This window comes from Thunnus maccoyii, chromosome 6 (assembly GCF_910596095.1).
Source record: "Thunnus maccoyii chromosome 6, fThuMac1.1, whole genome shotgun sequence".
NCBI lineage: Eukaryota > Metazoa > Chordata > Actinopteri > Scombriformes > Scombridae > Thunnus > Thunnus maccoyii.
This window is the reverse complement of record NC_056538.1, coordinates 20,303,576-20,330,559: the sequence shown is the minus strand read 5'-3', so window position 1 is coordinate 20,330,559 and position 26,984 is coordinate 20,303,576. Positions and strand designations below refer to the sequence as shown.

The following is a 26,984-nucleotide window of genomic DNA, read 5'->3' as shown; positions in this document are numbered from 1 at the left end:
TTTGTCTTCCTGCCGTCCACACCTCTCAGTGTCAGCAACCAAACCAGCCAATCACAACATGGAGAGTTTACTGTGTTGTCTGCCAATAGTAGACTAAAGCTGACACCGTGTGTGAGTTTGAGTGCGTGTCCTCTGACCAGTGAGTGCCCCTCGGCGGCAGTAATGTGGACTTTGAGATCTAATAGTTGTGTCTCAGCTCCACAGAGAAAGCTTTTGTTGGCCTGGGAGTTGGGAGAGGCCGTTGCAGGACAGACGCACACAACAAACCCTGTCACAGGGGATTTTAATATGCCACACACACTTCAACAACTTCTGCTAAACACTCTTCTCTCTTTAGAGCTGTAAGTTATATTGAGGTCAGTTAGTTTATGTGTCATGCACATAAATATATCCAGCCCATATAGACTTATAAGATACCAAAATATTATTGTAGTGGTGAAATATTTGTCAGTGAAGAAGGGAACATCTTACATTTTATATCTTACATATAACATTACGTTTGCAAATGAGAACTTTAGATGTCTGCAAAAAAAATCTGCCACAAAAAGGTTTAGTAGATCTCTAATTTAGGCAGGTGTCTGACTGGGCAGAGCTCTTAAAGTGATCACAACAATGGGGAAGAATTGGATTCTGAATTTAATAGGGAGTCAGTGTGAAGACATCAAGGTCAGTGTCATATGAGACCTTTTAGGGGACCTGGTCAACAATAGCAGCAGCATTTTGGACCACAGGGATGTTTTGCTAAGACAGGTTGAAAAGTGAGTTACAATAATTGAGGTGTGATGAAATGAAAGTATGAATAATCATCTCATGTTGAGACACAAATGGGCCTGAGTTTCATGAAGTTTCTTGGCTGAAAAAAAACAGAAATGAATCAAAGACTTGTTCATGTTGGTCAAGAGTCAGTGCCTGGTACATAGTGATACCTAGGTTTTAGGGGTGTGATTTAACAGAAGAGGAAAGAGAACAGAGACCTTTCATTACTTCAGGGACAATACCTGCTGGGCAGAAATAAAAACTTATTTTTTTGTCAGTGTTGAGCTGTAAAAAAATATCTACCATCAATGTTTTATAGAGTTTAGGCAGTTGTGTAAAATGGACAATTTTAAAGTTTAAACAAAATGTTAAGTCGAATATCGTTAACATAGCAGTGATAGAAAACTTTAAAATCACTTATTATATGTCCAAGGGGAAGCAGATATTAACGTGGAATAAACAAATCATCAAATCTAAGTCAAGAGATTGTTCTACAACAATGTCTAATAATGAAAATATCAACATCTATCTCTTAAGAGAATCTGTGGTATCTGAGTGTAAAGATCAGTGGGTTAATGATATATGGACTACATCAAACCTGTGTAGATTTAGGATGTTAAAATATGAATGTAGCACTGAGAATTTTGTTATGTATAATTCATCTAAAAATGTGCACGGCTGAGATCTGGTATCTTACCACTTAATGTTGAAACAGCACCTTGTTACCTTGTTCAGCAAGATAAAAACAAAAATTGATTTTGTCTGAGTTGGTTGTTTAAATACAAAACAATTAAATCAGTCTGTTACTTGGAGAAAGCCTGCAGGATGAAAAAAAGCCTTTTATCAAGATAAACTGTGGATTTGTAGCATTTATTTTCTTTCTTCTGCTATTTGGTGTACAATTTATATGAAGATTTTCATATAAATATGTTTTCAGAAAGAATATAGAAATGCATGTAATGTTATAACTTATGTTTTGGGGGTTTGGGTTTTTTTTGTTTGTTTGTTTATCTGTTACAGGAAGATGCATGTTGGTTTTTTTATGATTGAGAAATTGTGGTGTTTTGTAATCACCATGTGGGGTGGCATGAAATAAAAACAAACTAGAAGACAAACAGAATGGGTCCCAGGGTCGAACCTTGAGGAACACCAAAATCCAGAGTTTCAGATGAGGATACACAGTTATGAACAACAGCTGAGAAACTCTCATTAGAGAGTTAGGAATAGAACTACTCCAGGGTTAACCAGAAATGCCTAACCACAGCAACTCAGTCAAAATACCATGTTAAAAGCTGCACTGAAGCAATACCAAAACCTGCATCTGTTTTAAACCTAAAAGTGAATCGTGACTGAGCCCTCTGACAGTCGGCCCCATGGGTAGTCATGTTTTTTTATAGACATGATCACAGTGTTCTGGCAACAGTGGCATACTCACTGATTCAGATTAAATTTAAGATGATTAGCTCTGAAAAATGCGCACAACAAAGGGAATGTATGAGCTGTATGTTTTCTTTCCTATAGGGCAGGCCTGTGGCCATAAGAAGCCCTCACTTATGTATGAGAAGATTGTGCTTTATCATGTAAAAAGCCAATTAACTGGGAGTTTTTAATTACATTTCTCATACTGTGCGAAGCCTCCAATCATCTCTGCAGTCCCTGTCCTGTTGTCCCCTTCCTGACATAGCAGACAGGCTGGAAGAATAGTTGAAGAGGAGGCAGGATTGAATCATCGGGGATAACAAGAAAGAAAAAGATGCATTCGGGAGTGATCAGACAAACCACAGGACTCCCTCTCTGCTCTTTACCCTTGCACAGTTCCCACAATCCCCACCTTCTCTCGCCCGTCCCTCCTCCCGCAACGACCGCAGTGTGAAACCTGAACCCTGGAATTACACCCGCTTCACCTCTCCTCCCTCCTCCTCCTCCTTCTCCTCACCCCCCTCACCCTCCCACCCTCCTAACCTCTAACAGTGAGAGTGTGGGAGGACGGGATGAGAGGCGACACGATCTCAGGCAGCCATCCGTCAATTCAGTGTCTCTCTTTTTGCCATTCAACACCTTCAGATAATGAGAGGGGGGAAAGACAAGGAGGGTTCATTCTTATAGGGGGTTATCGGCTATAATGTCACTGATCACTGAGGACGAGCTCAGAGGGAGGAGTGTCAGCTCAGATGTAGCGCTGGTGAGAGTAGATGTGATTAAAACCAAAAGGGAGGAAGTTCATTGATTTCTCTTTTTTTTCTCAGCATGAGGGAGAGTATCACCTACATACACCAACAGGCAGAAATTGTTGCCAGATATTGATGGTGAAAATAAATTTCAAACCAGGCCTAAATAGGGCTCTTCTCTGAGTGAAGGTTATGAGCTCATGTTAAGCCCAGTGATCACCTAAGGTTTTCTTGTGGAAAAGATTGCACAGACAGGGTGTGGTAGACAGTTACACAGACAAACATGCACACACAGTTAGTCAATGCAAAATTTCTACACATACAACAGATGTAACTGCCAATCTGAAAGCTATTAAGACGACTAAGATCACTATTATAGTTGAAAAGAAAGGATACAGAAATGTTGAAAACATATGTCTAAAGAAAACAATTGTCTTGTTAAAATGGTTGGAAATGTTAAGTAGATATGGCTGTTGTTTCTTCCTGGTCTGAAAGGCTGACAGTTGATTTAATCTACCCACTTATAAACCAATGCTTCTACCTACTTAGCTACAATATTCACAAAACTCAAAAAAATATTTTTTCCATATCAAAGAGTCAATCTCTTACTCTTCACTGTGTATTGCACTCTAAAGTGAATAGGCCTGCTTTATGTGCCTCTGCCTCGGTCACTGGTGTGTTTTTATTTACAAAGCCATTCTTGGCAAGATTCCTACTTACTTATCTTCTCTTTTAAACTTGAAATATGGAAATTACAATCTCCGTTCTCAGGACATTTTGCAATTTGTTGTTCCCAAAGTCTTAGGAAAGAAAGCTTTTAGGTTTTCTGCACGTGCTGCTCAGAACAATCTACAAACCGATCTTAACCTTCAAAACATAATAACCCTGAACGATTTTAAAACTATGGTGAAATCTATTGAGTGCAGGTTGTCTGTGCTCAAATGTTTTATCTGATCATTTTAATGTTGCTCAAATCTATGTGTTTTTATGTTTATTTACTGTTGAAACTCTGTGTTGCTGCTATTCTTGGCCAGGTCTCCCTTGTAAAAGAGATCTTTGATCTCAATAGGACAAACATGGTTAAATAAAGGCTAAATAAAAAAATAATAAAATATTAAAAATTTCAAATCACTTTAGCTTAAATAGTATATACAAGCACAAGATTACATACAGATTATTAATATTCAGGTTGGTCAAATTATGATACGATATGATACGATATGATATGATATGAGGATATGTAGGATATGAGATGACATGATGATATAGTTTAAGCTTCTTATTCAGAGTGAGTGTATCTCATGACTAATCTTACACTGTTTGCTGTGAGATTTTGGCTAATGAAGCGAGCCATCGGGGTGAACCATCGTGCCAACCAAGTGTTGTTTATAACAGAAGTGATTTTAGAAGTGTTGTTTTGGGAAGCACAGGGACCGGCAGCAGTAGCGTCTGAAGAGTTGACAGGACATCAGAGCTTCCTGGCCTGACACATGGAGCTGCTGTGGAATGTGAATATAATAAAACAATAAATGTGTCCACTTTATAAATTACATACCCACACCCTCACTGTAGCATTTACATTTGTTCAGTGAACAGTGCTGCTCGTGCACTTGCAGATTAATAAAGGTGTAAATGTCATGTCTTTTCATTTCTTTGATATCTGGGAACTAAAATGCAACTGAGAATAGAAGATATGAGATAATCAAACATCTGCCCACCTTCAAACATCTGTTACTCTCTTTGTCTTTCATAAACACACATACACACACATTATCCTGTTCAGACTGCACCTGGTGACCCTCCCTGTGAACCTGACACAAACACACATACAGTTGCTCAAGCAATCACAGGCACACACAAACACATATTCAGGTCAGTCAGTTTTTACTTTACCCAGCAACAAACAAAAATGCCAGAAAAACTGGATCTGACCACACACACCTTACTGGCCAACCCCTCCCTCCACACACACATACACACACAGGGGTCGGAGGTGCGGCCTGGATAGCATGCATAGTAAGGTTAGAAGGTGCTGGTTTGGTCCTGTGACAGGTGAAATCTTTCATGTGTTTGTTCCCCTGCAGGCCGGAGGGCAGGTGAACTGCAGCTCCTAACCGCCTCAACCAGAGTGTCCACATGCACCCCGGCTACATAACTCTTTATGTTTCACATACTGTTCAGTTTCCTTTTCTTTTCATTTCATTGCAAACTACATACTGCATCACTATTGAGTGATTATTCATTAGTTAGTTAGATGTAGGCATGCGGCATACATACATAAACAGCTGCATAAATTTGACTTGAGACATTAAGGCAGCTGAGAGCTTTGTCACTACGGTTGTTTTTCCCGTCTATAGAAACAGAAACACAACATGTTTACGACAGCTGGGGTGGGTGTCACCCTCACAACAAAGAACTATTAGAATTACATGAGAAGTTTTACAAGAATAATTTACAAATGTCATCAAAACTATGACTGAATAACATGTTGAAACACGGGGCCGTTGGGAACATTATGGTAATACAACACCAGAGGTGGAAGAAGTATTCAGATACTTAAATTACATAAAAGTAGCTGTAGAAATACTCTGTCACAAGTTAAAATCCTGCATTCCACTGAAACATTTGTGGCAAAATTTACTTGAAGTATCAGAAGTAAAAGGACTCATTACGCAGAAGAATATCCTCTGCCAGAGTTAGACTATTATAAATTAGGCTACATTATTTAATTTATATTACTGATGCATTTACATGTAAGCAATATTTAATGCTGTAGCTGGCTGAGGAGTAGTTACTTTACTTTATGTTTATAGAATTATCATGTAATGGGTGACAAATCTTAATCTGCAAAGTAAGTGTAGCAGTCAAGGGGAAATTAGTGGATTAAAAAGTATAATAATAGGCCCTGAAATGTTGTGAGGGAGTATAAAGTGCCATAAAAATGGAAATACCTTGAGTACAAGTACCTTAAAATGCTAAGCATAGTACTTGTAAATGTACTTAGTTACTTTCCACCACTGCACATATACATATATACATAATAACACAAGTTCAAGTCATAAAACTACTCTTTAAAATATCACCAGTATCAGTATATTCTGGTCATTTCTCCTCAGTGTTTACTGGGGCTAATTAAGTCTCCCCTCTCCATCTCCTGACCCGTTCAGTCTGGTGTGATCTGTGTGAGTGATGCAGCATAAAACGGGCCGGGACAAAGCCGGTTAACCAGCAGGGAGAGTGCGAGGGGCCCGGGGGCTCCTGGTGCCGGGGTCGTGGGATCAGTGCAGGTCACAGAGGTGTGGGAGTGTCTGCTCGGCCCTCTGACCTTTGTCACTGAGGCTTCCTATAATCCCATCCTCAAAGACCATACGGACATAATGGAGAGCCCATGAATGGAGTTAAATGGTGACCATTAGGTGGATCTGTGTCGCTATTCTTCTTGTTTGTTTAGTCCCGGTCAGTCTCACGTTTTTCAGTGTAATCAGGCGTGTGATGGAGGGATGGCTGGAGACGCCTGAAGAGGCCTGGAGAGGTCTGAAGAGAGCACCACAGGACAACAGTTTATTGGAGATGGATATCCACCTAAATTTAATGAATGACACGACACAAGAGGGCAGAGAGACAGAATGAGGGGGAGGATGGGGGACAGTAATTGGATGTCCACTTCAGATTGCGTGAGTTCACCAGTGGTCTACAAGAAGCCAAAGTCCCCCTTTAGACTGGACAATATAGAAATCGCAGCAAAACAAGTCCTTATGAATATATATTATTCAACAAAAAACATCTGTATTACTTCATATAAGAAATCAGTCAGTTGGGGGAGATCAGCATTTAAGTGTCAGTATCTTAAAGTAAGATTAAAGAGCAAAAACTTCACAAAGATTTGTGTTGTAAATAATTAAAAAATAATTTAAAAATGACCTAATTGCCAGATACAAAAAGTATCACAGCAAACCTTCAAGTCCTTATGAGTATAGTCCATTAAACTGGGATTGTGCACAAAAAACATCCATATCAGGGTGTTTAGTCTTTGAGACTTGACTCACAATTTTCTGTAAACAAGGAAAAGGTCAGTTAGGGAGATCATTTAGTTTCAATCTTAAAATAAGACTTAAGACAGAAAACTGCACAAAGATTTGTGTTGTAAAAAGCCGATAAATCGATATTTTGGCTTGTCTAAAGAAGCGTTGAACTTCTTTCTTTCTTGTAATTATTTAACTGAAAGGGCAGCGACAAAATGAAAGAAAACTTCATATCTAAAGTAACTGACTCATCCTTTGAAACTGCTCAAATCAAAATCCCGTCAGTGCCAGTATCAGTATCATGTTTTTCTGTTGTGTACTTTCACCTCTGGACTGCTGTTCCTCAATTTGTATGTGACTTACTGGCATGGATTTTGAGTCTGTTCCCCTTCACATAGTACAGAATTTATAATGACCATTTTTATAAGCACAAACAGACAATTTGAAGTTTGTAAGAGTTGCAGAAAACTCCTGTTAAAAGTACATGATTTCAACCCAACATGATCCAAATATATTATTTGTGATTGTTATTGAGATTTTAAATCACTTTTGATGACATACTGTTCTTTTTTCTGCTCATTGTAAGCAAGGAAACTTGAAAGTGATCTAGCTGAGCAGGTGGCTTTCTCCTCGTTGCCTTATTTATCATCATCGTCATCATCATCAGACTTCATACAAAAAAGGTGCTCTGTGGTTTATGTGGTCTTTGGGTGGAGTAGACTGCCACCTAGCGCCAGTTTGATGAAATTGACGCAGGTCTCCTCTAATGTATGTAAGCAGCCTCCTTTTTTAACAGGTTGATGTGTGAATATATCTGATAAATGGATATAAATACACTTACAGACAAATGAAATGTGCTATTTGTGATTTTATTGTTTTTGCCTCTTTTCTCAAATTAGATTTCACTTCACCTTTTCTCTCACACAAATATTTTTCTGTGAATAAAATGGTAACAGCTTTTTAAAATAGGTCTGTAATTTCCTGACAGCCTCCCGGAAATAATTGAACAGCAAACGGGTTAAATGAATAAAGAAAAACCCAAATAATATAAACATTTTTGAGACTTCTTTGTACTTTTACTCATCATGCCCTCAGTTTTCTAAAATCCCGGATCATGACCTGCACATTAGCCCGAGTTGGAACCAGTGAGCCATTAGTACACTTCTTTGTGACCTTGTAGATGCTTGTTGTCTCTTTCTCCTGATAATAGTGATGATGGACGATAAATTAGGACGATCAAAGGGGCTGCTTGGCACCGTGTCATTACTCCGACTCCTGCTCTCCAGGGCCCCCGGCGCTCTGCATACCTCTCTGGGCATGGTCGGGGAGGCGCTCCGGTGGCCCTGACTGGATATGGTGGGTGTGCGCTTATACTGTAGGCTATTTAAGCAGCAGCTGCTCACACATTTTACACAGATGAAGATTTTTCTCTTTTTTTTACTGTTAATTCACTGACAGCATTGCAACAGGCATGGAGGCACCTCTGGGCTCCATCGAAAACCCGATCAAGTTTCAGAATCAGGACTTCAAGACTCTCCTGGAAGAGTGTCTGAAGTCCGGTAAGCTGTTTTTTGATCCGACCTTTCCAGCTGAGCAGAAGTCTATCAGTATGCCGGAGGATCCGGATCCCAAAAAGGCGATCAAGTGGCAGCGACCCAAGGTAGACCTGTATGTGTGCTGCTGTGCCAGCAGATATCCAGATGTTGCATGCTGTGTCTTGTTGTAAATGTCAAGGGTATTAGTCTCCATTAAAATCATTCACATGATAATTTAGTTATAAAATTAATCATCATATCAGGTTACAGCGTCTTCTGCAGCCCAAAACACCTACATGACAATATGCAGCCATAGTTTAAAACATACTTTATCTACAGGGATACCTACATTTTGACTCAAGCAGATTTGTTGGCCAGCAGTGGTGGAAAGTAACTCAGCACATTTACTCAAGTACTGTACTTAAGTACAATTTTGAGGTACTTGTACTTCCACTCCACTACATTTCAGAGGGTTTAGTTACTCTTCAGATGAAGATTTGACACAATGGATAATATGAGCTTTTAAAATACAACACACTGTTAAAGATGAAACCAATGGTTTCCAACCTTTTTGGCTTTTGATGTCTTACAAAAAGCAGTGTGTAGTCGGTGTCATATTTAAGATGTCTATGAGTTGTTAACAGCTCCACCAAATAGTGATTTTTCCCTCTAAACTTCTCACATTGTTTCATTTCAATAAATGTTCAAATGATCCAATATTTCACCAAAAATCAAAGATTACAGAAAAAGTCCAAAAACTGAAAACAGATTTATGTATCAGAACTTTGTTTTTTCTTCTTTCCTCTCCCATTAATTATCTCACGACCCCTCAGATTTATCTGATGACCCTTTGGAGGGCCCAACCCCTAGGTTGGGAACCACTGGACTAAACTAGCTGTATATAAAGTAGTTCAAACTAGCTCCACCTCCAGCAGCTAGAATCAGAAACAGGTTTATTGCCAAATAGGTTGACGCATACAAGGAATGTGCCTTGGTGTTGTGGTGCATAACAATCAAAGAAGAGAAAACACAAGTACCCACAAAGTCAGAGAAAAATACCACTAACACTAAGATAGGTGATATGACTATTACTATTACTATTACTAGTAATAGTACTATTACTATTACTACTATCACTAATTTTACAATTCAAATCTGAAATAAAGTAAATATAGTGAAAATATATTACAAGTGAAAAGAGTTATACAATTGTATGAGATATTGACCAGGAATGTGTAAAAGTTAATAATATAAATCACTATAAGCAGTACATGTAATGTGCAAATGTAAAATTAAAATAATTGCGTTAATGTAACGCAACACTGTTCAATGTGACAACATTCAAATGCCATTTACATGTTGATGCTTCAGTATAAATAATCTAATGATGTCATATATAATCATATATCATCCAGAAAGAAATAAGTACTTTTACTCAAATACTTTAAGCACATTTTTCTGCTAATACTTATGTACTTTTACTTAAGTAGCATTTTTTCATGCAGGACTTTTACTTGTAATGGGGTATTTTTACATTGCTGTATTGATACTTTTAATTAAGTAAAGGATCTGAGTACTTCTTCCACCTCTGTTGGCCAGTGAGGTCAATAAGTTACGTGAAATCTTTTTCCCTGCAGCCAGTGGCCTCTTCGAATTGCTTCCGCATAGAAACTGTCAACAGGGTTGCAGTGTTGAAGACAGATGTGTTGAAGACAGATGTTTTTACCTGATTCAGCCAGGTGTTGCTCAGGTCTTAGGGACTTCTTACCTGGAGCAGTTTCCTCAAAAGAAAAGAAGAAAGTAGCCAAAGAAATAACACAGCAAATAATGTTTTAGCCAGAGGAGAGTGTAAGGACAAGGACAAATTGAATGTTCATATTATATATCATAATATATAATTTATTGTACATTATGTTCACATTTAGGATTATAAGATTATCAACAGAATGTGCTAATCTACATGAGGAAAACAGAGAAGTATTGGATATAAAAGGGGTTTTGACAATTTGTTATGATAATTATGGAACATGTATGCAGATTTATATCAAATTCCCTGATGAAAACAAGACTTTCTTAAGACATATACTCATGATATTGACACCATACGGCACCAGTTTATAATATGACCGCATCTTGTCCTCACACTGGCCTCCTCTCGCTCCATTTCTGTAGGAAATCAGTAAGAACGCTGTGTTTGTGGAGGACACGACAGGCACCACTGACATCTGCCAGGGCCAGCTGGGTGAGTTCGTCAGGAAAACATCAACTTGTGCCCCCATTAAAATCCTGATCGCTGCTCTCCCAAGGACTGAATGGTGAAACTGGAATATGTCATGCTGAAATTGTCTTAATGTGATTTTGTGCAACATCTACCTAACCAAAAAGCTGGAGCACCAGTCTGTCCTTATTGTTTGATTTTAGGTTTAGTCGCTCCAGAATGTGATGTGTGCACCACACAGCTCCAGGGACACAACTTCAAACGCACAGCGAAGGGGGGAAAGAGGGGTGATACTCTTTAGTTTCTAAACCTCAAAGCAAGGAGGATCTGCAAGGCATCCTTACCCCATCCAAACCCACAAAATGCAATTAAAAATTGTGTTGTTCTGTCTGTTTCCTATTTGTGGTGAACTGGATGATTCTGCTCTGCACAACAGAAAACTCCCCTTCCTCCTCTGGGATTTCTGGATTGATGGCACCAGTTGTGTGCATCTGTGTCAATGTTACAGATCAATACCCACCACCACCACCTCCTCCTCCTCCTCCTCCTACTCCTCCTCCTCCTACTCCTTCTTCTTCTTCTTCTTCTTCTTCTTCCATGTCTGAGTTTTATTTTCTCTGGGATGTGTTTTCCATGATTTCCACAGATACCAACACACTGCAACATCTCCAGAGAAACAACATGAAACAGATGTTCGCTGTTGGAGAGGAATGTGGCTTATTATCTCTCTGTGTGTTTGCGTGTGTGTGCGTGTGTGTGTGTGCGAGCTTAAAATGCCTGCAAAGGATTGACGAAAACATGAATCACGCTTCACGGGAGACCAGTGCCTTCTGGCATCAGAAATAATTTGATAAATAAAACAAATCATAAATTACATGGCATCAAGAGGGTTCTATAATGAGAAGCTGCCGTTCTTCTGTCTCATGTCAGGTAACTGCTGGCTGCTGGCGGCCCTGTCCTGTCTGACCATGCATCCCAAACTCTTTGCCAAGGTGGTGCCGCCCAAACAAAGCCTGTCTGAGCCGTATGCAGGGATCTTCTATTTTAAGGTAAGTAGACAGATTTCACTCCAGTGCCTCTGACATCCTCTGTCTTTTTGCTAATGAGAGACAGAGTTTACCACTGACCGACGGAAAACGTGCAAACACAAGCAACAGTACTTTTCCTTTTGTGCTTCTGCTTGAGTGTCCCATACATGACGTAGCTCAGTCTCTGTCTGGACATGTTGGTTGATAATCTTTATCAAAGCAAATACTTATGATGAGCTGTACTTCAGTCAGGATGCTCATGTTGAGGTTTTAACCATTTATTAGTTTGTTAGTGGCTTTGCTCAGGTGTTGCTTCGCAGCCAATCTGACACAGACTGTCCCCTGCCAGAACCTGAAATATACAACTTTGATGAAGACATAAATTAAAAAACTTACATTGAAATGCTTGTAAAGGATAAGGTGATCAATAAGGATACAATGTGTTGGTGTGTGGAGATTGAAGAAGCTCCAAATATTTATGAGACTGCCTACTATTATACAGAACATCCGACAGGCTGCAACTAACAATAATTTTCATTATCGATTCATCTGCTGATTATTTCCTCAATCGACTGAATAATTGTTTTGTTCCTAAAATGTCAGAAAATTGTGGAAAAATGTCCCTTTACAGTGATGTAATCAAATTGCTTGTTCTAGTTGAGCATTTGTTTGTTTATTTGTTTGCATATTTAAAGAGACTTTGATTCATACACAAGGACATGAAAATACAGAAATACAGAGAGAAGATAAACAGAATTGCATTAAATAAGAATAACGAGGGGTGGAAAGGCCACAAAACAGAGGGGGGAAAAGAAAGAAGAAATATGAATCTAATATATATAAAGTACCCATTCCCTTGAATGAGAAAGTGTGTCCAAACTTTTGGCTGGTACTGTAAATATTTTTTCATTCCAGTTGACAAACAGTCAACACTGTACTTTTGAAGTTATCAATATTTGTTTAAGATGTTTTTTAATCAGTCCATCAGTCCAGAACTCAAGAAGCAAAGCTCACTGGCCAAATCAGACACAGAAGACATGTTTCAGTATGTGTGTTAAAAGGCTTGAACACCAGATAGACAGATGATTAAGTTCAGTACAAGAAGCAATCTGATTTAGCAATATTTTTCAAGGAGAAGCCTTCTTGTTCAGCTACTGTGCCACAGCTCTGGCATTTAATGAAGGCAGCTGGAATAAACAGGTATCAACTCACCGTGGAGTGATCACTGCACAGTGGTCACGCATGAAAGAAAACACAAACATAAAACCCAGAACCTAAAACTTCCTTAGAAGTAGTGACACTGTTCTAGAGAACTCATTAATATTACACATACCAATCTTGTAAAACAAACACATTAGTCATATATAGATAATCTCTCATAGGTTTTGCTCAATGATTATTTTGCCCGGAGCTCTGGACCTTTGGAAGCTGTTAGGGAGAATGTGACATGACTAAACATGCAGGATGGAAGGACTGGAAACTCATTTTTGCAGGGTCAGAGTGATGGGAGAGCAGTCCAGACATGCAGGTAGTGACTACCTCTGGGAAACACACACACACACACACACACACACACACACACACACACACACACACACACACACAGAGCTGCAGCTATAAAAGGCCAGTGCAGGCCTGCTCTCGGTTGTGTACACAGTGAGTAGTACAGTACACACCCCTAGGCATGACCAGTAACTGCCTCTGGAGGTTGCTTAATACATTTAGTTGGATAAGAGAACAGTGTGTTTATTTAACGCATCATGTTATAGGCCACTGGGTTTTATTTCCTAGAACTGATCTTTCTTTCATTCAGTTTTTTTTAATCATCTCACATATTTATGTCTTGTTGATGTTTTGCTCTGATCTCTGATATGTCATGTGATGATAGTGTGATGGTGCTTTGTTTAGTAAGGGAAGGAAAGCTCGACAACAAAGTGCTTTACATTGCGCATAAAAAGAAATTAAGAGAAGATGTAAAAAGACAAACAAACAAGATTTTAGAAGAGTACAAATAGATTAAAGAACAGAGAAAATACGTTGCAGTGACTAAACAGTCTCCAATTACATTTGATGAAAAGCAGAGACAAACAGAAAAGTTTTAAGCTCTGATTTACAAGAGCTGAGAGTATCTGTGTTCAGTTTTGTAAACAAACCTGTCAAACCTGAGAGCGAATGATCAGATTTATACTGCATTTTGGTCCTAAACCATTCAGTGCTCAGAATGAACCAACAGTATTTTCATATCTATTATTCGACTGCGGTGTAAAGATCTGAAGTCGAGCAGCAGCAGTCTGAGCGACTTTTTAGAGAGACCTGTAAACACACCATCACAGTAGTGGAGCTGTTTAAAGATGAAAGCAAGCTCAAGCACATGGTGTAACTTTATGATGATGTCTGTTTCTTTTCATCGCAGTCTGTGCCCACAGGATAGACAAAATAACAGAAACACTCCAACATAACAAACTAAGCTCCTAAAAACACCAAAGAGTTTAATCATCATACATAGTTACCACAAGAATTATTGATGAAAAGCCAGTATTTATTGATCAGTGTGTGTGTTATTCTGTTTCACACTTGTACTTTATTTGTGATGTTGTCAAACAATGTGTGTCAAAAAATATGTGTGAAGCTTCCTAAACAGACTTTTAAAAGGGTTTTCTCACACTTCAGTATTGCATTTACATACTGTACATACAAGTTTTGAGACTTATAGGGACAGGTTTAAAAAATAATCTTCAAAATTGATCCAGGGAGGCTGAGATATTCTGACTTTTAGCCCTCAGTGTGGTCCAAACTCCAAATACTCTGGATTCTACACTTTCCATAGTGCAACCTGTTAGTGTCTCGACCGTCCCTTCCTGGTAAACACCCTCTACACACTCTTAGTTTATAACACCTTCTTGATATTAAAAGTGTACAATCTAAAACCCAAGCTAAATTAATCCTGATGAAATCACAAGGGTTTTATTTTTTTCAGACTTTAGAAACCTCCCTCCAAAGCCACAAAGCCTTAAATCCACTGCACAGCAATACAGTTTTGTCTGGTGCTGATCCAAAGTGCAGTAAATAAGGATTTATTGATATTAATCTCAGCATATTCAGGAAGCAAAAGAGCCAACAACACATTTCACATCTGCTTCATCACGCCTGCCTGTCAATCAGGAAAACACATCACATAGACCCAAATCATGTGATCACAATCTCCACATATATCACTGGTGAAAAACAAAGTCACAATCTTTTTTTTTTTTAAAGATATAGAACCTTTAAAAAAGAGATCAAATATACACACATAATATACATATATAATATTTTATAATAAGCATAAAATTACATTAAAAAATACACATGTAAACTAAACAGGATGAAGTGAGATGCCTCATACAAGTGTTTTCACAGGCTGAGTAGCACATGTAAACAGATCTTGATGTGTAAAGTAAGTAGAGTGTCTCTTTAAGATAAATACTGGCCACATGTAGACTTCAGTTTGTCTCTTTACACTCATTAACTTTCCCCCTGATTGATTCCATCCATCCCTCCTCTGTTATTTACCATCCCTGTATCCGTCTCTCTCTCTCTCCGTGTGTCCCTGTGCAGTTCTGGCAGTATGGTGAGTGGGTGGAGGTGGTTGTGGATGACAGGCTGCCAGTACGCGAAGGCCGTCTGCTCTTCAGCTACTCTCACACCCGCAACGAGTACTGGAGCGCCCTGGTGGAGAAGGCCTACGCCAAGTCAGTTGCCACTACCAGCATATGTTTCTGGGTTGTAATGTCTGAGATCACCCACTCTCTTTCTCTTTCTGTGTGTGTGTGTGTGTGTGTGTGTGTGTGTGTGTGTGTGTGTGTGTGTGTGTCGCTGCGGTGATTTGACAAAAACCCCACAGCCACCGGAGATAACTTTCTCACCTCTGGTATGCAGGTTAATTGGATCCTACGGAAGCCTGAAGGGGGGTAACATTTCAGAGGGGATGGAGGATTTCACAGGAGGCATTGCGTACTCGTTGCCTGTCTCTTCCCGTACCCCCCGAGTCCTCTGGAGGTCTTTGACAGCTGCTCTGTCTCGAGGCAGCCTGCTCAGCTGCTTCATCCAGGTATAACACACACACCTCGAAATGTTCACAGCAACATGCACACAAACACAGGCGGATGCTTGACTTTCACTCTTTGTCTTCACAGGCCAGCAGCTACCGTGATATCGGTAAAGTGACCGGAAACGGGCTGATAAAGGGTCATGCTTATGCCATCACTGACACTGACAAGGCCAGTATCACACAGAGACCACAACACTGCAGACTGTATAGCACTGAACCACTTTCATTAGTTATTGTTGTGGTGTCATCAGTGTGTTTTTATGCGTTTACTCTGTAATTATCATCTCCAATTACTCTGTATCATGTATGTTTTCTATTGCAGCAAGTTCTCAATTAGAGTCATTGTAATCTGCAATTTTACCTCATTTTAATTTAATTTAATGTGATATAATGTTACTGAAATTTAATTTTATCTCATCCCAGTCAAACCTAATCTAATCTAACAGAATCTAATTACATTTAATATAATCTCATCATGTCCTAATGTCATTTTATTTCATTTTAATCAAATCAAATTGAATTGAATCTAATATAATTTTACTGAAATGTAATCCACTCTCATATCATCTCAGTCTAATCTCATCTCATCTAAATGAATCTAATATAATCTCACTGAAACGTCATCAAATTTTATGCCATCTCATTTTATGCCATTTTAATCTAATTTAATGTTGTCATGTCATTCTGATATAATATAATATAATATAATATAATATAATATAATATAATATAATATAATATAATATAATATAATATAATATAATATAATATAATATAATATAATCTCACTGACGTTATAATATCATCATGTACAAATATAATATTGTACTGAGAAATGAGATGAGATGAAAACTGGTAAAATATTCTCCAAAATCGTTCCTTTTAGTTTAATTTGTTGTTACATTTCAGGTGACGAAAGCATCAGAGGAGATTTTGTTGCTGAGGCTGAGGAATCCTTGGGGCTTTGTCGAATATCGTGGACCCTGGAGTGACAAGTGAGGAAGCTTCTTGTGTGTGTGTGTGTGTGTGTGTGTGTGTGTGTGTGTGTGTGTGTGTGTGTCTCCAGATGTTGAGCAGCTCTGTGTTTGTGTGTGACTTCAGGGGTAAAGAGTGGGACAGTGTGGACAAAAAGGAGAAGGAACGGATTGAGCTGAAAAAAAGAGAAGATGGAGAGTTCTGGTATGAGACAGACACTGAAAGACAACAACTGACACTAACGTACAACCTCTCACAAACAAAAACACCTCTCAAATTATCTTCTAATGAATTATATCAGGATCAGTGCTCAGGACTTCTGCAGCCTGTACAACATTGTGGAGCTTTGCAGTGTGAATCCCGACACCCTTGTGGAGGAAAACACACCTGCCTCTCCAACCTCTCCTGCCGCCCCGTCTACCTGGACCATCAGTGAACATGAAGGAGTCTGGGTACCAGGGAACTCCGCCGGTGGCAGCCGCAAATACAAACGTATATTTATGTGTTTATTTGTGCACAATTATGCATTCAAGGATCATTTCTGTTCTCATTCTTGTCATCACGCTACGTTTTCCCCCCTCTTTTTTCTCAGAATCATTTTGGAAGAACCCCCAGTTTCAGTTGGTTCTCAAAGAGCAGGACCAGACAGGTGAGGATGATGAGGATGATGAGGATGATGAGGACGACAAGGACGATGAGGATGAAGAGGAGATGACCCCAGAGGAGAAGAAGAGAGAAGAGAAACAGAAGAAGAAAGCCAAACAGTGCACAGTGCTGGTGGAGCTGCTGCAGAAAGACCGCAGGAAGAAGGATAAACTCAACTTCCTCTACATCGCTTTCCACATCTACAGGGTGAGAACAAGTTTATCATTTGAATACATTTATTTGGGTTTCAACACCTTTATTCTTCTTAAAACTCACACCTGCTTTCACGTTCTTCTGTTTTACAGGTTCCTCCTGAGGTGAGTATCTCATGGGCAACACATTAATAATTTTTCCTCAATGGAGGCTTTATAAAATAATAACCTTCCATCCCTTTATGATATGATTCTCCATACAGCTCAAAGGTCTGTGTCTGGACCGCAGCTTCTTCATGAAGAACCGCCCTGTGGGTCGCTCTGGGAAATATAAGGCTCAAAGGTGAAAGATCAGTATAAGAGAAAACGACAGCGCACTTGTTTACACATATGTATTTATATTTTTTCAATAATATAAGCAGACAAATTGGTGCTGATGCTTTTACTTGGTTCCTGAAGGGGCTGCAGGTCTGGTAAAACGTTTCTCATACTGTGATAACTGTGAACTGAATCAAGTAAATCAACACTTGAGCCTCTTTAACTTTTTAGCACTTTGTGGATTGCTGCACTAATTTCTTGTTGTTAATGTTATTTCTTATGCACTTGTCTACTTCCAGTAATTTCTTATTTTAATTTTTTGTAAAAACAACAGAAAAACCTTTTTAGTTCAGTCTGTCTTCGTCGTTCCTCTTGTGCCTGATCAGCTATTTGAGAATTTGAACCACAGCTCTTTTGCGTTACTGTCCTCTAATGATTGTCTTGTCTCGCTTTTAAGTCACTTTGATAAAAGCGTATGACAAATGACAAAATGTAAATGTAAGTACTGTATAATGCAATTTTTAGCTCCAACATCCACACAAACAATAATTGTCCTACTGAATGTGATTCATAGGTTGGGACGAGTTATTGAAAACACAAACCAGTTGTGTGCCTGTTATTGGACACACTGGCCCAATAAGAGTTACGCAACACCAGCTCTGTGTACAAAATGTTGTTTTTGTTTTGTGACCAAATATTTTTATTTTTTTATTCATTATATACCATTCACACGAGACAAACATACAGTACATTAATACAACTGATTGACAGATAATTGTAGAAGAAAGAGAAAAAAATAAGACAAGAAAACAAATGAAAAGGAAAGAAAATATAAACAAAACACAACAGACAAAACATACAATTCATTCACCCTCACAGTCCAGCCCAGCCCTCTTACCTGACTGTCCAGACAACAACAGCAGTCCATCATTCAAATACATTTTACATATTGAATTTAACTAAACTGATTTACATGTAGGATTTAAATGAATCAGCAGCACTTGTCTCATCCTGAAGAGAGTTTATAGATGCAAACGACATTTCATACACATTACTGTGTATGAAATGAAAAAAAAAGAAATGGATAATCAATGTTGTGTCTTATATTAGCTGCATCACACATTTTTAAGTGATTAAAAACACTGACCTCAGTTCTGATCATGGCCTCCTTTTTTCACTATTAGGAAATGGTTGATGCAAAATTGGTTTTGCATAATGCACAGGAGGACCTGACACAATGTAAAAGTTATTCTATATGTCTGGTGAGAGAATTGTATTGTTTGTTTGGACCTGATGTTTTTACTTGATCGTTTAAAGTTGTATTTTACTGCACATTAAAATGTTTTAAAAATTGATAAATCTCTCACTATGTCCGACAGGGGTGTGTGGAGAAAGGTGCATCTGGACCCGGGTAACTATGTCATGGTGGCGTCCACCTATCGACCCAACCAGCCTGGAGATTTCTTTATTCGCATCTTCTCCAAGACTGGAAACACTTTGGGGTAAGATGGAGAGAATTCACTTTAGAGGGGCAAAAAGACACAACAACAAAATACAAAAATCAAATAAACATTTTACTCTTTTTAACCAATAAGAATATGATGTTGTGATAAAATTATAATTTGCAAACGCGTAAAATTCTCATAATAGCACCAGGCTATGCCAGTAACAATCAGAAAACAGCTCCATTCACTAGACACTGTCCGTAAATGTTAAGCGTTGCGTATGTGAGTCTCATTACGTCTTTTCCCATCATAGATATTTTGTTAAATCATAGACCCACAACACTTCCTGAGGGCTGCACAGCATCCCTGAATCACCTCCCGTCACACTCACTCTCAGCAGCACAGTCATAGTCACCCACTCTTGTCTGTAGAATTAAACTCTGTTCCCAGCATTATACGACTATGTAATTTAGAAATTCTCAATTAGTCTCAACAACAATAGGCTAATAGAATGATTAACCCTTATAACTTCTGTTAGCGACAAAAGTCAATTATAAAGCTGAGAACAGTGTAGTATGCGTACTCTGACTGTAATGGCCATCGTCATTTTCAGTCAGTGCAGCTGCACTAATCAGAGTCTGTAAGGTTTATATTAAAAGTATAATATAAGAGAATAACACGGACAGTCTGGTGTGATCCTTGTGTTTCAGGACTCAGGACTTCACCTGCTCATCTGGCTTCCTCACGGTGAGTTAAGGGGACGTCTCTAAATGTTTATAACCTAAACTAATCCCAGCTAAGTCCTATATGTTTCTTTGTTTGTGCCAATAAGGTTATGGCAACTCCCGTGTCCCCGGAGGACCAAGTTAGAGTCGAGAAGACTTTTGAAGAGGTGGCCGGCCCAGTAAGAAACTGAATTTACCATTACCTTCATGATAAGTGTGAATTTTGGGCTCTTGGGTAAACAATCCAAACTAATCTTCTCTGTCACCTCGACAGGATTGCAAGGTGAATGCCAAGGAGCTCATGAAGCTGTTCAACTCAGGTTTGAATCTCCAGTCCAGTATATATATCACATTTTTCACTATTATTATTATAGCTGCAGAGCTTCACTGCATGAACTTTGACTCTGTAATACCTGTGGCGGCCACTAGATGGGAGCAAAGTAGCAACATGTTCCCTTAAACTTGGAGCCAAGAAGGTCACCAGTCTAGACAGAGGCTCATAGCTCCAGGCAGAGTAAACTGAGCTTGGTTAAGTAATAAAAGTGACTACACTTGTCCTCACGCTCACCTCTCCTCACACTAATCCAATTAAAATGTCTTCTTTTTTCCCTGCATCAATATCTGTCTTTATCTCAATCATAGCTCTTGACAAAGATTACCATCTGCCACTGGAGACATGCAGACAGCTCATCTTTGGAGAGGATGTATCCTTTTGTCCTCAGTATATATATGCAGTAATATTATTCACTCTTCTTTTACATCCAGTCCATCCCTCCATCAAATAATGTACATTTTTTGTCGATTACTCTACAAAATCTACTGTTAAAACACTTAAAGACACTTATGCAGGGCAGACGCCTGCTGTTCACTTTCACTCTGCTTCCTCTTTATCTTTATCACTCGGTCTTCTGCCCTGTTGAAATGTCCTTAACTCTCCTGACAGACTAACAGGCGCTCAAGACTTAGCCGTAAACAAACGGAAACCCTGCTGTCCAGTCTGCGCAATCTGCAGGTAAAGCTCAGAGTGTGTATATGTGTGAAATATAAAGAGAGTCATGTCATTATCATTGCCTTCGACATTGCTTTCTCTTTCAGTCCATCTTTTCCAAGTTTGATACTGACTCTTCTGGGACAATGAGCCCCTTTGAACTCAGCACAGCACTGCAGGCTGTTGGTATGAATTCACACACACACACAGACAACCGCAAGCACGCAGATGGTTGATGCTGTTTGGCTTCACACCTTTGTTCACTCCTCCGTTTCTCAGGAATGCAGTGTGATGGCAAGGTGGTTCGGCTGCTGTCTGAGCGGTTTGCATCTGGAGAGCTTATCATGCCCTTCCATGGCTTTGTGACATGTGTCATCAGGCTGCGCAAGCTTTTCGGTAACACACACACACACACACACGTCTTTCTAGATACACACTGTAATTACGTCCCTCATGTGCAGGCATGTGATGTGTTGTTTTCTGTATGTCTCTACCCAAACATCTTTGCAGCTATGACCCCAAAATGTTTCCGTGATCTTATACCAGCTGATCTGATGGCTGTTATCTAAGATCAAATGTAATAAATCTTAATCTTTGACCCATCTGCACTAAATAAGCCATCTACATTCACATTGAATTTATCTTTAATTTGGTTGAAATAACCCTTAATCAATAAACTTCGAATGAATATTGTAAAAACATGACCACCATGTTGACCATGTCAAAAAAATACTTTTTAAGTTGTTTTTCAGCAAATTTATTTTTTTCAAACCATATGTTGCATATATGGCTGAGTCACAGTGAAACTTTGTTTTTGGTTGATGCACCTGTTCACAGTTTGTCTGTTTATGTAATGAGTTGTATGCACTTTTTAAATGATCACTGAATTTTATTTATTTATTTATTTATTGGGACCATGTACAGTGTTAAACATAAATGTTACCATTTGATGTACTGTACCAGAGTTAATTTTCATCTGCAGTCCCCTCGGCAGGTCACAATTAAAACATATAACAGCACAATAACAAACAGTACAAAGCAAAAAACACACAGGACACATAATACAAACAACAAAGCTACACACAATAGCACATCACATCCACCCACAATGTCAACTAGAAATGACTAATGTATCCTTGTCAAATTAAAAGCAAGATTATTTGCGTTTGTGAGAAGACCATGAGATAAAATGTGGTTACAGAGCTGAGTAGCTTTTAGCAGAATAAACTCAGGTCAGGACTTCTGTTTTAAAATTAACACTATTACAGAAGGTTTGGCCTTTGCACAGATACTATAAGCGGTCATTTCCTCCATCTTCTCCTCAGCTCTGTACGAATCAGAAACCAGTCAAGAGGTGAAAGACAGAGGGATCAATGCTGTGAGTATCTGGCCTAATATTCTCATGTCATGTGTTCATACTGACCTGGACCTGAACACATTTTTGACCCTCGGTTTCTGATCCTTCCTCTCTCTGCTGTGTGTGTCCACCTGTCGGTCCTTCATAGTGGCTGCTTCAGTTTCTGATCTTGTGAAGAGGGACTCCACGTGGACTCAGCAGACCACCGTATGCTGTCATTTCTAAAACACACATGCAGCATACGTATATATCCTGTAAACTGTTTTCAATGAGATGTCAGTTTATACTCTGCTCTGCCATCGTTTTATTCTATCTTTGTCTCATACTTTTCGTATACTACTGGTGTAGCCTTAATGTGACGTGAGAGTATGTAGCACAATCATTTAAACATTATATAATACTATTATATTACTCCATACACTAATAAAATTAACTTCATATTCCATCCTTTGTGAGTTTAAATTGTTCTTATTCTTTTTGTCATTTTAAAGCATTAATCTAAAGTCCACATCATCACTCAAAGTAATAACGATATTCTCTAGCTTCTGTTTAATAATTGTCTGATGATAAAAGAAAATTAGTTTGGGATGAGAAAATAAAAATGTGTGTCTGAAAATTAAACAGGAGCGGAAATGGTACACATTGCTGTAATTGCGCAACTCAAAAAAAATTAAATTTAACAACAACCCCAACAGTTTACTCATCCATGCACACATGAGCATACCCTGGGCAATAACTGTGCACACGCATGTACTCACTGACACACACACACACACACACACACACATACACACACTGTGAGTACTGCCTGCCCCACTGAGGGTGTGAGGGTGATGTCTCAGCAGCGCTACACGCACTATCTCTATTCTTATCGCACTGACGCCACGTACAGCGTCAACACACACTCACCCCCTCCTCCACTACGTTCCCTCACTCCCTCCATCCATCCCTCACTCTTTCTCCCCCCTCCTGTTCTCTCTAGTAACTGTCTGAGTCTCACAATCTGCATCCTCCTCCTCCCTGTTACACGCTGGCTGCTCTCTCTCTCTCTCTCTCTCTCTCTCTCTCTCTCTCACACACACACACACACACACACACACACACACACACACACACAGGTGCTCGCATGCAAGCACACACACACACACACACACACACACATAAACACACAAACACACAGAAGCCAGAGCGAACAAATGTCCTTTCTACACATGCTGCTATTAATAGCACCTTTGCTCACACACCACTTCCTGTTCATCGTTAGGTGAGGACACACAGGTTGCCCTCGGCAACCGTCCATCTACATTGTGATAGAGAGAGATGGAGAGAGAGTAAGCGAGAGAGGACTTTTATGATTTGTCTCCGTGTCTGGACTCTCTGTCGCCTCTACCTGCTTTATTTTTCATTTTCTCTTCTTCCAAATCGTGTGCTTCCTCACTGCTCTGCCTCCCCAGAAGCCTCTGTGTCTGTGAGTCCAGCTCCACAGGAGGTCGGCCACTGTGACAACTGTGGGCTAAACAAGGCCTGTAAAATCAGGTATCTGCCACCCTCACAGGACTCAGTACTGGTGTAATTATTCTTCTACTATCACCGTCTGCTTCAGAAAAGTCAAGAAATAATGTACTGTACCTGTACTGATTGTAGAAATTCTGGTTCTTTTACACATAACAAACAAAGATAAAAACAAAGTATTTAGACTCTTAATGAATCCTGAAAAATCAAAAACACTCCATTGCAACTAAACGTCTAGGTATCCCCTAATGCACCTTCAATTTAAGTGATGGGGGGCAAAATCCACAGTAGTTCTCTGCAAAACTGTATCAGAGTTTATCTGAAGATAATATACTATAAGGCTTCAGCTGTGTGAATTAGACAAATTTTAGTGAATATCTTACAGAGTTACAGTCTTATTGTATAAAATTTGTGTTTCCCTTCACAGTGTTTTTCTGTTGAGCTGCAGTGGAGATATAATAACAAAAAAAGGAAGCTATGGAAGATATCCACTTGATTTTACTAGTTTGGACAGCTAAAGCCTTGAATTATCTTCAGATGAACTTTTGAATACATTTTTGCACAGAATAGGGACTGTGTATTTTATGTATATAATATTATTTAAATATTATTAACATGTAAGCTGTATTTTAAAGTTGAAGCTGGCTGTTGTGGATCTATTTTGATCTGCTAGGCAATTAAATCTATAACAGTGCATCATATTTTATAAGCCTGTCTCATGTTATGTATTTAAAATATTAATCATCAAAGTAATTACTAATTATAGATGCTGGAGCAGAGTAAAAAGTACAATATTTTACCTCTGAAATGTAGTGAAGTTGTAGCAAGTAAATGAAAGTTACTTCACACCACTGGTGATTGTTTTCTCCTTGTGGTCATCATAAATATTGTAATATAACAACACATACATACTTCCACAGAGGAGCTTCATCTCACTCAGGCGCCCTCAAGATCAAAGGAAAGAGAAACAGTTTGTGTCTGATCTATCAGGATATAACTGTAAACTGTATCTCCTCCCTCATAGAGAGTCTTTATTTTCTCTTTCCTCTCTCTGTTGATTCTTTTCTCTCGACAGCAGCTGTGCTCATCCTTCCATCTGCTCTCCTTCCTCCTCTCCTCTCCTCTCCTCTCCTCTCTTCTCTTCTCTTCTCCTCTCCTCTTCTCTTCTTGCCATCTTCCCTCCTTTCTCCCCTTTAACCCCCCCCCCCATCCTATGGGATGTGATGATGCTCTGACAGGCTTGGCGTCTGTTCCTGGAGGTGCTGGTATTTTTGTGCCACAGCGGCAGGCGCTGGTACAGGAATAGTGCCGGAGTTGTAGTGTATAGTGTGGGGGTGGGATCTGGGGAGGGCTGGGATGGTTTGAGCACTGTGAGATTTTAAACCATTGTATAGACAGGAGGGGGGACCAGGGAGGATTGCGTAAGTCGGCTCCCTGGCTGCAAATTTAGCCTGGGCTCGCTCACGCATAAACTTGATGAGCAGTACTATCTCAGGCGTCAGAGCTGGGGTATTCAAAGATGTGAGTGTGTTCTGGCATGGCACGTAGGGTGTATTTATTGTGCATGCTTATTTACAAGTCGTGAAAAACTGATGGCTGATAATTTGAGATGCAAAGAGCAGCATTTGCATCAGTACAGCACCCCCATCCCTCCCTCTGCTCGCTGTTCCTCATCTTGTTGTTGCTATTTATTTTCCAGATGGAAGTTTGTTATGGATGGTGGTGATCAGGTGTTTCACAGTCACTGAGAAATATTATGTGTTGTCACTGAAACTGCTTGTTTACTGCAACTTTCACGCCTCAGCTTTATTACATGAATAAACTTGAGGCAATTAGACAGCATTAAGAGACCTTTCAGGTTAATTTAGCTTTTCTTTTTCCACCTGTGTACTCTGTTTTTTCTATTTGTATGTGTGGGAGTCTGTTTGAAGTTACACAATAAGAACATCTCAACCTTTGCTACAGCATAAGTATTTTTAACCTGTAATCCCAAAAACTGTTGAATATCAATACTGGGCTGTATAGACTGGCCTAAACTATAGAGCCTAGAGCCACTCTAGATTAGAGCCAGTGTTTAGTTTGTCCATTCTGGGTTACTGTAGAAACATGGCGGTGCAACATGGTGGGCTCCATGGAAGAGGACCCGCTATATAAAGGGCTCATTCTAAGCTAACGAAAACACAATGATTCTTATTTTCATGTGATTGTACACTAATTAAAACATACTTATGAATATTATATTCCATTTTGTTCTGCTAGATGCAACTAAATTCTACATGCTGCACCTTTAATCAAGCATAAGAAAATGTGGTACCAGAGACAATGAGAAGCAAGGAAATCATTTAGTTGAGGGTGTCATTAAAGGGGATGTATCATGCACATTTCCAGGTCTATATTTTTAATCTAGGACTTTACTGGAATATCTTTGTATGATTTACTGTTCAAAAAACATATTTTATCTTATACTGACCCTTTACACAGCCCCTCAGTTTAGCCTCTGTCTGAAACAGGCTGCTTTAGCTCCTGTCTCTTTAAGGCCCCCCTCCCGATGAGCCCACTCTGTTCTGACTGGCCAGCTCCTGGAAAGCTTCCCCTCAGGAGATTTATCCACCGGCTCCAGGGGCTATGTCAACAAATCATGAAACAAACTATATTAGTAGGATTTCACTGCTTTTTCTCGTTCTTTACTCAAAATGTCAACCTCTCAAATACATCCATACATGAGTTGACAATGCAAACAACACAAGGAAAAACCTTAGCAACAACCTTAGCAACAACAAAGGCTACAGAACGGGCAGCCGTTTATGGGCATCCACAATGAGCTGACATCAGCTCATTTGCAAAGTGGAAAAAAAACATCACAAACAAAGCGTTGAGAGCAGGTTGAAGCCTGGGCTTTTGACTTACAGGGAGCATTTCTACACACATTAACCTCAACATTCGGAACTTTGATGATGTTTAACATAAATATCTGGCATCATAACAGTGTATAAGATAAGAGAAAATCGAAAAAAGCATGATATGTTCCCTTTAACCTCTTAAACTCCACA

The 26,984-nt window shown here is 39.2% G+C and overlaps 1 protein-coding gene and 1 long non-coding RNA gene across 5 annotated transcripts in view; one reads left to right on the top strand and one right to left on the bottom strand.

Moving 5' to 3' along the window:
* Positions 1–8,015: 8,015 nt before the first annotated feature.
* capn12 (calpain 12) lies at positions 8,016–23,076 on the top strand. 3 transcript variants are annotated; one of them, XM_042413816.1, is made up of 23 exons: positions 8,016–8,302; positions 8,405–8,606; positions 10,654–10,723; positions 11,630–11,748; positions 15,325–15,458; positions 15,646–15,817; positions 15,903–15,986; positions 16,727–16,812; positions 16,919–16,996; positions 17,094–17,284; positions 17,385–17,644; positions 17,743–17,754; positions 17,853–17,932; positions 19,287–19,409; positions 20,063–20,099; positions 20,185–20,256; positions 20,352–20,397; positions 20,720–20,781; positions 21,021–21,089; positions 21,173–21,251; positions 21,345–21,461; positions 22,391–22,443; positions 22,571–23,076. In XM_042413816.1, the coding sequence occupies exons 2-23, from the start codon at positions 8,418–8,420 to the stop codon at positions 22,595–22,597; spliced, it is 2,160 nt and encodes a 719-aa protein (XP_042269750.1). In that variant the 5' UTR covers positions 8,016–8,302; positions 8,405–8,417; the 3' UTR covers positions 22,598–23,076. The 3 variants fall into 3 exon arrangements, 2 of the variants coding, with proteins under 2 accessions (XP_042269750.1, XP_042269751.1); XM_042413817.1 differs by having other exon boundaries at positions 8,280–8,606; XR_006096520.1 differs by lacking the exons at positions 21,021–21,089; positions 21,173–21,251; positions 21,345–21,461; positions 22,391–22,443; positions 22,571–23,076 and having other exon boundaries at positions 20,352–20,605.
* LOC121898604 overlaps positions 19,316–26,984 on the bottom strand; it is a 20,325-nt gene continuing 12,656 nt past the window's right edge. The window contains exons 1-3 of one of the 2 annotated variants that reach the window (XR_006096522.1): positions 26,405–26,443; positions 22,489–22,643; positions 19,316–19,402 (exon numbers count right to left, since the gene is read on the bottom strand). This is a non-coding gene — a long non-coding RNA (uncharacterized LOC121898604). Of the gene's footprint in view, positions 19,403–22,488; positions 22,644–26,404; positions 26,444–26,984 lie in introns of those variants that run through there. The other variant, XR_006096521.1, reaches the window with a different exon arrangement.